Source organism: Pholis gunnellus (assembly GCF_910591455.1).
Source record: "Pholis gunnellus genome assembly, chromosome: 8".
In the NCBI taxonomy this organism is placed as follows: domain Eukaryota; kingdom Metazoa; phylum Chordata; class Actinopteri; order Perciformes; family Pholidae; genus Pholis; species Pholis gunnellus.
The window spans coordinates 8,093,872-8,104,690 of NC_136534.1; the positions used below are offsets into that span (position 1 = coordinate 8,093,872).

Genomic DNA, 10,819 nt, shown 5'->3' on the forward strand with positions numbered 1-10,819 from the left:
ACTCAATATGACGCAATAATAGTCTGAAAGTACAATGACCTCGTATTTTTTTTTTTTTATGTATCGGCTTGTAAATATATGGTGATGTGACGACATATGTCTACAATCAAAATGAGTTTAAGAGAGAGGATCATTTCCTTCATCTGAGATCATCACCTGAGTTTCACACTCAACAGGTTTTTTACCACGAAAGAAGGAAACAGAGACCGATCACAGAGTGAACAATCATGCCCTGAAGCCTCGGTGGCTTTGTCTCCTCCCCTCGGCTCCAGGTGTAATGAACAGCGCTCATGTGGAACAGTATGGCTGCAGCAATATCCAAGCAACCATACTTGCCTACAAGAAAACAAACACACACACACACACACACACACACATACACACACACGCTCACGTCTGAGGGCCCTGTCCCCATGACTTTACATTGCGTTTCAGCGGGACAGTCGCCATACTTCATTTTCATGTCACAGTCCACACCTTCGTCAGTCAGACGTTGGTGCAGTTAGTCGACGGCGGCGTGTCCGCCTTGCTGCGGATCTCCTTGACGTCGTTGAGCGCGGAGTCCCTGCCGCCGATCTGGCATTTGAACACCTGCTTGTAAGCCTTCCTGAAGTTCTCCGACAGGAAGGCGTAGATGACCGGGTTGACGGACGAGTTGCTGTACGCCAGGCAGTGGGCAGCCACCCGTAACACGAAGGAGGCCTGGTTCAGCGGGAAGGTCCCGAACTCCACCCACAGGTGTACGACGTGATGAGGGAGCCAAGAGAGGCAGAACACCACCACCACCACCAAGACAGTTTGAGCAGTCTGGGGAGCCACACATTGGGAACAGAGAGAGGAGTAGGAGAGGGATTTAGTCAGTGCCTGCAGGGACATCAGTGAGAATATCAATGCTGTAACTCAGGTTTAAGTCATATTCAGGATAAGGGAATAAAGTTAGATTCTTCTGCTTTTCTTCTGTGGCTGCTTGAGTCTTTATTCTCATTCCATCGTGTGCTGCTATACACCAACACGTTGCCGTATATCATCTTCAGACTACAAATTCCCCTTTTTTTTTCACGTGTAGTTGGTGATGTCATTTTTCTGTTACTTTCACTGAATGACTCTGTGATTACTATCTTTTAATACACAGTGAACTTCTTGGCCAAAGTGAGACTATAACTAACTTTAAACAGCAGATAAATACAAACTGAAGTTCACCTGCGTTCAGCACATCAACTATTCTGAGTTACTGGTATGTACAGTACGTTTTAATATGAAGCCTCGTGCATGCAAATGTGTTAGCATGGTGCTAAGTCAATGTTATCGTTAAGAAAGTTGGGCAACATGCCAGTCCCAAAATATTTCCTTAAAGCTACATTCATGTTTTGTTTTGGCATGTTATCAGTGTTATCATGGCCAACGTTTAAGCAGAAGTTGCCTATTTCAAACGTCCTGCAGGCACAGAGCAACACCAGCGTTTATGTTTAGTTGTGTTTCTGGCAATCTGGGGAAAATAGGTCTGATATTCTCTCTCCTTTTAGCTCTGTTTACCAACTCCTCAGGAACATATCTGTCTCTTAAGCTCCTAAATAATCCACTATGTTCACCAGCTAGTGACTACGTTTGTTCATCTGCCATGTGGTGCAAGGTAATTATTGGATTCAACGCTTTTCACCAAAAACAGCTGCCTGTATTTCCTTCTTAAACCAATTCTCATTCAGGGCCTTATAAAGAGCTTATGAAACTGTATTAAACGGACTAGCGCCACATAAATCACATTATCCTGTTGACATTTCACTCAGCAATCCTGTAGATGTGTACAACGCCCTCATGTCAGAATTGTGCACTTGCACAGTAAATACTATACAAACACTATAGAACGTCTCATTCCAGTCTGGTTCATGTCTCCAGAGCTACATATTAAAGGAGCTTTTCATCCATAAGGCTTGGACTTTATAGGTTCAACACTGACTTGTATGTAATAAAATGTATTATATTCTTACTGAATAATTAAAAGAAAACTCCATGAGGAGATGACAATGTTTAAAGTGAATAGTGACTGTACACTGGCAGAATACGACAGAGATGTGCACAGACTGAGATCATTCTGCTCTGCTGCTCTAAACAGCAGGACATGTTCTATCTTCCAGTTACCACCTACAATAGAACCTATCATTATACAAGACACAAAAATAAGATACAATTAAACGGGACGTACAAAGTAATTACAAATGCTGCTTCCTCTGTAGTTTTTGTTCAAGGAAAGTTAGAAATAACAAATAAAACATGATACAATATGTCCAATCTAGCCATTTGAGCATGTAACTATCAGAAATCCCATGATTTTGGTTTGATTTAAGTGTAAAGTGACACACTGAGCAGGGAAAGCTAATCATAAAGAATCATAAACACAGCATAGCACAGAAATCAGACATGTGTAAATGCATTCATACATACTGACATTTGACTGATACAGTCTTTAGATGAACGATGCTGAATTGTTGCTGCCGTATTTCAACCAGACTCTACGATGGCCAACGGAATCTAACTTTTCTCAATTGTCCATCTGCATTTCCCTTTGAGTAGCACAGAACAACATTCATTCACACTGTGCTCAATGCTCCATATGCCATATGAATTCTGGGTAACACTCATTGGTGTTTTTGCATTAGGGGCCCGTGGGGCACAGCCCCACTAGAGGGTGCTGTTGTACAGAAGAAATTATAGGCCTTTCTACATTTCAGACACAATAATGGTAAACTTTCTACTTCATAGATTTTTTCAATTTTTCATCATAGTCGGAATGAAATCTCTACTCTAGAAAATTCTTGATTTGTAGTGTGTAAATGATTAAATGTGCACGTGTGCGCGTTCAAACCTGAACTTTCAGACCGTGAGTGGGGCCTGATGGCCAGGGACCCTATGAGCATCCCATTTGTTGATTTGAATGGGTGTACACGTATTGCTAGCTAAAGAGGAACTGATATTGTGCTTGCGTTAACGTTACAACAGTAGTGATGACTCGTGTGGAATATCTAACTACAGTACGATTTAGCACTTTACCCCTGGAGCAAAAATTGGAAATAAAACTTTGATGAACACATCGACCGGCATTGATCATATCTCAAGAAGGACAAGATTTAAAAGAAAGATCATTCAACCGCGAGTGGTTCAAAAGCAAAACTTGGCTAAAGTATAACCTTTACAAAACCTTTACGAAATTGCCTTGCATGGACGTAACGAGTCTGCCAGCTCATTAAACCCTGGCATTTTTAGATGCAAACCATTCCGATGCTCAACCCTATTTAAAGGGCACTTGGATTGCATGTATAATGGATGAGGCTGCTTAACAGCTGGCAGATGCACTTTTCATTGCTGTGCAGGCAGATGAGACCACGGATGTGTCCTGCAAGTCACAAATGGTCATGGTACTGCGCTATATGGTAAACAAGGCAGTAATCGAGAGGTTTTTGGACTAAACGGCCTAACAAGCTCATAGTGCAAACATATGAGGGGGGTGCATTAATGAGAAGTATACGTGGAGTTCAGACTCTTGTCAAAGAGCACTATCCAAGCGCGCATCTCCAGGCCTCCAGTGGAATTTTAAAGGCAGAACAGTTAATGCTGTGTGGGAAGGTCAAGGAGTGTTTGGACAACATTCGCCCACAAGAGGGACATGATAAGGTGACCATCAACGAGGCCAATGGTCTGTCCATTCAACTGCTGGAACCAAAGTTCCTACAGCTATTGCAGTTTTTTTTTTCTGAGCTCATGGCAGAAGTGGATATTCTATACAATGTACTGCAAAATCAGGAAATTGATGCGGCTGGCATCAACCGGGCGATGGACACCTTCAAGACGAACGTAGGACGTCTCAGGGTACGAGTGATTGTGCGAGAAAGCGGAGCAGAAGGGAATAAGAGGATGAAAATCAACACGTACGCAATCATGGAAAAGGCCAGCGACACCGTGTCAAGTCAAGTGGAGGAGAGGCTCACTAAAAATGACCATTTGATTGCAGCAAAACCCATTGATTGCAAACTTTTCCCAAAGTTTGTCAAATGATTTCCAGAGGTTGAACTTGAATGCGCTGTTAAACTACGGCCAGTAACAAATAAGGCAAAACTGAAAACCCTCCACCAGCAAAGTGAACCGAGCAAAGGCAAGAGCGCACTTTCTCCATTGAAGTCCATCCATGAAAACAACTTCCAGGAGTCCTTGTCTGAAACCTGTGGCACTTCTTCAAATCACCATCACAACACCAATGACCAGCGCTGAGTCAGAGAGGAACCTCTCCTCTCTGAAATGAATAAAGACATTTACACGGAATAAAATGGGAGCGCAATGGTTGAATGCCCTGGCTATGCTATTTATCGAAAATGAACTCAAGGCCACAGAGAAGTTTGCACACATGAAGGACCGCCGCACCTCATTCCTCTTCAAGAAGCGGACTCCATCGGCGAGTCAAAAGTCTTGTTAAATGTTAAAGTATCGACTGCTGTGTTGACTGAAATGTATTCGCAGTGCGCCGTTCACTGCATGCGCTTTGCTCTGCGTTTCTGTTGTCCTCGTGTTGGTGTTGTTTCGGTCATGGGTAGGCCATTTGATGATAAGAGATCTTTAACATTGTCCTTTGGTGGTCCTAATGGAATTTTGTCATCACTGCTGTTGGTGATATATTGGTCACAGCAATGGCAGCCCCCCCCCCCCCCCCACTTGCGCACAGTTTATTGGTTGTTTCAATGTTGATATAGTTATGGTATGTTTGGATTGCATCAATATATTTTCTTTTACGATTATTGTGTGGCCCCGCCAATATTTTCATCCCAGAATATCCAGAGGGTGTGATTTACGGAGTGATGGACAGATAGTTTACTTGTTGCTACCAGTGAACACGGCCGACAGAGATCATTTTGATGACTTACGACAAATGCAATTAGCGGTTACTTTAGCAGCAAGTAAATCTGTCCATCACTCCATATATCACTTTGTATTCCCTGTTGTCAAACTGACTTTATAACAGTGAAAGGCATCTTTAGTCTTGATGGTTCCTCTGTTGTTCATGACACAATTGGTCTCATGAAATGAGAGTTTAATGTTATGCTAACACATAAAGCCAAATAAGTTATTTTAGGTTCGATAATTAGGCCTGCTATGGCATGTTTGGGACCGATTATGTTGTCTTGGTTAATGTCAAGTCGATACAACAAAGACGCCTCAAACAATGGCAACATTGCATTAAATAATGATAATTGGCCGAATGACGCTTAATGACAACAGTCATACACATAACACATTCATAAAGACTCCTTATTGTCCATGATGGTGTCATGTCAGTCTTATGCACACCCCTTCAAATAAAGTGTTATCGAATTCTATCTCTGATTGTTCCAACAATTCACTGAATACATTACATATCTACAGGAAATACAGGGCTTTGTCTTTGGCAACTGTTTTCAGTGAACACGCTAATAAGACCCACTCTGCACTGCCTGCCTATCACCAAATAGCAGACAGACGGTGAACATAGTGGAGAGGATCTGTAGAGCCAGATATTTCCTTCAGGAGTTGATAGAGGGTAAAACAGAGAGTGAATGTTAGACTCTATTTCACCACATGGCCATAAACAGGATTTCGAATGCTCCTGTGTCTCTGTGTGCTGGATGTGTATGGGTACTGTTTGCTAACAGGTGCTCATTAATAACTTCATTAAACGGTGCTATATATCAATGTTGTGTTTGCAGCTTGTTGCGCAGCCCCAAGTGGCCAAAAGCATTTAATCAATAAAGACAATTAATGCAGTATGAACAAAGAGGAAAGTCAGTATGGGGATAAAAAGCTTTCCAAAACCTAACTGTGGGTACAGTTGTAGCTCGAAACTCTGCGTTGATAAGCAGTACGACAGTAATGACAACGCATTATGTGCAAAGGTGTGTGCAGTCTGACGAAATGTCATCATTCAAATTCTCACAGTCGAGAGGGTCAACGGTCAATATTGTGCAGAGATATCAGCCCCGCCATGTTACGCAAGCACGCGTATGTGCGCACACACACACACACACACACACATGCAAAGACACAGTATCCAGGGAGAGGTTCCCACAGAGCAGCAACTTAATAACCATGCTTTGTTTATATTGCCACCATAACACATTCATATCTTCACCTCAACCCCCTGAGAGCCATCAGTTAGCCTAGAACAAACAGCAGCATCAACACAGGAAGACAGAACCAATAAAATTCATGCCTTTCAGCCCCTCCTCTCCACCCACTCTGTCTCTACTTGTAATCCTGTTCTGTTGAAAGATAGCCGGTCCCTGCAGTGCATCAAATCATTGATTAAAAGCTGTCAAGATGCATTTTTGACGTCGATATATTAAGTTAACAATGATCAATCGTATTGTGTGTCACAGTTCAGTAATGTATTCAAGGGCAAGGATAAGCAAAATTCCACAAAAGGTGAAAGGCAACGCATTTTTTTGACATCCCCACTGAGGTTTATGCTTACAGTTTAACAATTGTTACCTAACATCAGGATAACACTCGATGAGCATCTCTGTCAAAGACGAGCAGTTTGGTCTCTGAAGTTGTTTGGTCCTTAGCACTAACTGTCTCAATTTACAGATGCTGTTAAACAATTTCAAGACGGCTTGGCCATATATTCATTTTCCTAATTATATTCGATTTTTCGCTAACCAATCACATAACACCTGACACCTACATATCCGCCTGAATCTACCGTCATTTTAAGTCGAGACGTGATGTGTTGCGATGACAAAGAAAGAATTAGCCTACGATGTCGAGCGATATTGAGAAGAACCTGCTGAGGCGATCTGATTCCTACGGAGGGTGTATGAGGAGTTTGTCTGGATTTATTTCACAGCAGCAGTGGGAGTAACCTTGCTCTTCCCAGCTGTCACTGATAATATATTTCACGGGACCAGTGGTGAGCTGCACAAACTAATGATTCAACACTTTGAACAAATTCTCCTAGCTTTCCACCAAGGACACCGAGGGGCCCGCTGCAATTCATTTATTTGTCTCATTTGATCTTTTGTGAAAACCCCCCATTGCTTGTATGACATATCCGCATAAAAGGAGCTTGCAAACATGACAGTAACCTCATAACTATTTGTTAACACTATACTCTGATACAGAACAGCCACGATTTTCCTTTGAGACAACATAGTTTAGTTTAGGAGATGACTTTAAAGGTTCCCCCGAATTCTTCACCAGCAATGCTCATTGTCTGGGACAATGAACGTTCGTGGCAATAGTTAGCAAAACGTACTAATAATGCTGACCTCGTCATCTATTTTAAGATGCCACCTGTTCTATTCAGCTGTGTGATAAGATTATACTTGGTTGACAGCAGCAGCCTTTGGTGTACAGACCTTGGAGCGCCGGCATTTAACACGTTACAGCTTGTTTGTTTCATCTGCACAAAACGTGAAGGGGAGCGCTGACTTTTATTGTCCTTAACGTGTGATCGCTAGGCAACCAGGGGAGACTTCAGGAGGTCACTGCTCCCATGACGAGAAATAGTTCTTATATAACCGTCCGTAAGACCGCAACGTGTTGTTTTTGTTTCATGTTTTCGGTTATTATCCATCTATTATCTCTAACCACTTATCCAAAGTGTGCTGGAGCCAATCCCAGTGGACACTGGGGAAGAGGCGGGGCACACCCTGGACAGTTTCATCACAATAAGATACGTTCTTGATTATTTGGACAACAACACAATATTTGATCACAAAGTCTGCCCAGATTTGATTTGATTTGATTCATTTCAGATCGATATGAGAAAATGTCATATGCCCAGTTTTATTACTTTTAAATAAGAAAATTGATAAGAGAGAAACTATCTATTCTTTTTAATGAAAACGAATAAAAATAGATATCCTGTTGTTCACTATAAAGTGCAACATGTCTCATGTTTGCGCTGTTTGAATGTTAAGGAATGAATGTTTGGGAATTTTGAACAAAAGGCGTATCTTGAAGATGGCAATATGTATTGATGTTTTTACTTCACATCGTTATTATTGGATCATTGAATCGATGATCATTACACCCCTACTGGACAGGTCGCCAGCAACAGGGCATTTAGGTTTTTTTTCATGGATTAAACAAACAAGATGTATCATCCAATATTATAAGTTTAAGAGGCGAGAGTCTGTTTAGATTTTGTTATACAAACTCAATGGACTACAAGCCACCATGCAAAGAGGTCTGACCATCTGGAGCAACTGGGGTCCAGTGTCTTGCTGAATTGAAGAATTCTGATGACGAGGAGGAATATGTTATTTCAGTCTATAAATGTCCTCACAATATCCACCACTGATTGTGACTGACCATGAAACACGCTTTTCAGGTTATCCAGCTCTTCTCATTTTAGTGACAAGCCGCCCAGTCCTCAGCCCCCCCCCCCCCCCCCCCCCCACACACACACACACACACACACACACACACACACACATACATACACACTTTGCCGCAGAGCTTAACAGCTTTTCTGGCAGAAACCCTTTCGATTGAAGTTGTTGATACCTTACTCAGATTTAATATGTGTGTGTGTGTGTGTGTGTGTGTGTGTGTGTGTGTGTGTGTGTGTGTGTGTAAACAGTCCGTTCTGACATTAGTTGTCGTTTTACACTTGCTATCCTACCAGGTTAGATTATGTATTCTTTAATGCACTGTTTGCTGACTGTTTGTCACACAGCTGTCAGTGTTACATTTCCCCTGCGTATTCTCGATCAGTATTCTGCACAGTGGGATCAGTATGTGAAATTCCTGTTTTAAGCCTCAGTCAATAAAGCATGTATGTTGGGAAAGTGCGCAACAAAGTACATTCACATTCTCATCAATTCCTCCCCTCCCAGCGGCAGGCCAGCAGTCGGCACTCCTTGGTTTCATAGCACTAGGTCGTTATCAGACGGTGCTGCTGAACTGACCGGCTGTGAAAGACAACAGACAGACAGGCAGGCAGACAGGCAGACAGGCAGACAGACAGGCAGACAGACAGGCAGACAGACAGGCAGACAGGCAGACAGACAGGCAGACGGGCAGGCAGGCAGACAGGCAGACAGACAGGCAGACAGACAGGCAGACAGGCAGACGGGCAGGCAGGCAGACAGACAGGCAGACAGACAGACAGGCAGACAGGCAGACAATTAAGCGGGCAAGAGCAGATAACTGGCTCTGAAGCTAGATGACCATGAATCCACCAGGTATAATGAAGGCTAGAGGGTGGTTTGATTGCACATTGCCTTTTAGACCCACTTTGCTCGAGTGTGCCATATGCATAATAACAATAATATTCATCATTTTGTCTCTGAGCAACAACAGAGACGAGGGGAACAGTTGTCTTTGACTGCCTTTTGAATTGGAGGAAACGGTAGAGCATATGGTGCAGACACATCATCCCATCGCTGAGTGACGTGCACAGGACTGCGGGTCAGGTTAGCTGTGATATGCATATCTTCCTGAAGACTGAGAACACTGACCCCTGCTTAAAATCAAAACCATATGTGGGCAAAAGAAAAGGCTGCTGCTTACTGAACTGTATGAAATGCATGGATCCAGATATATAGGATATTTCAGTTGAGCTCCAACTTGTGTACACATTTGCTTTAAAAAAAAAGATGTAAAGGATGACATCTTTTCATCATCCTCATCATTGGGAACGTTATCATCATGGCAGATCATTGTTTAATTCTGAATTCAAGAGTTCAGGTCGTCACTTATATTATAAAAATGTCCTTTTTGACTCAAATTTTTTTCCTGATGAACTTAACATTTTGACATTTCAGAGTCATATTTTATTTTATTGTATTTTGTTTATTATTTTAAATCCAACATATTCTTAGTAAGTCAACAGGTAATAAATCACCCCATCTTTGTGTCTATCTTATCCAGTGTGTATTTAGTGTGTTTTCTTTCCTGATTACAGACCAGTCTGCCAACATATGGCCATGACACCTCCACTCTCACCCCTCCAAGGGACAGCTTAATACGTACCTTTTTCTTTGATGCCTCTGACTTTTTGGACATATTTCTTAGTTTTTTGTGCAAGTGATTTAAAACCTGTAAGCAAGGAAATAGAGGTAAGATATGAGTTGGATTGCTCAAAAATGTTCACAGTCATTCCATGGCCCGTGCGAAAAGCTCTCCTTACCTTTGCGTAACAGAAGGAAATCAGCAGCAGAGGCAGGACATAACCAAACACAAACGTGCAAACCACATAGACCTTCTTCTGGTTTGGGGGCCACACTTCCCAGCAGAACGTGTGATTCTGTGCGCTGTGAAAAATGTTCTGGTAATACATGACTGGCGCAGCCATGGCCAGGGAGAGTATCCAAATCACCACCACCCCGATCAGAGCATGCCTCGCCACCCGGATAGAGGAGGACTTTCTGGAGTGCACAATGGCGATGTATCGGTCCACGGACATGGCCGACAGGGTGAAGATGCTCACCAGCATGGACACGGTGAAGAAGTAGTGGATGAATTTGCAAATGAAGGCGCCCAAGACCCACGTCGGCATCATGTAAACGGTGGACTGGAAAGGGATGCAGAAGAGCAGGTAAGACAGGTCTGCTATGCTCAGGTTGAGGATGAATATGTTGGTGGTGCTCCGTGGTTTCCCCGGTTTGCTCCGGGCCAGCACAGTGATCACCATGGAGTTGCCCAGCACCCCGAGCGAAAAGATGAGCGCGAAAACCAGCAGCGTGATAAAATTATCCGTGTCGATCCCGAATAAAAGTTTCTGGTCCTCCTCCTGCGCTCTGCTGAGGTTCCACGGCTCCTCCAAGAGCCACACAGACTCCGAGAAGTTCAT

General features: G+C 42.9%; 1 protein-coding gene across 1 annotated transcript; it reads right to left on the reverse strand.

Annotated features, from left to right (window-relative positions):
* Positions 1-51: 51 nt before the first annotated feature.
* Positions 52-10,819, reverse strand: LOC306699366 (galanin receptor type 1-like; the record flags this gene model as incomplete). The annotated part of the gene is made up of 3 exons (XM_079163963.1): positions 52-807; positions 10,000-10,065; positions 10,157-10,819. The coding sequence occupies 3 exons, from the start codon at positions 10,817-10,819 to the stop codon at positions 487-489; spliced, it is 1,050 nt and encodes a 349-aa protein (XP_079020089.1). The 3' UTR covers positions 52-486.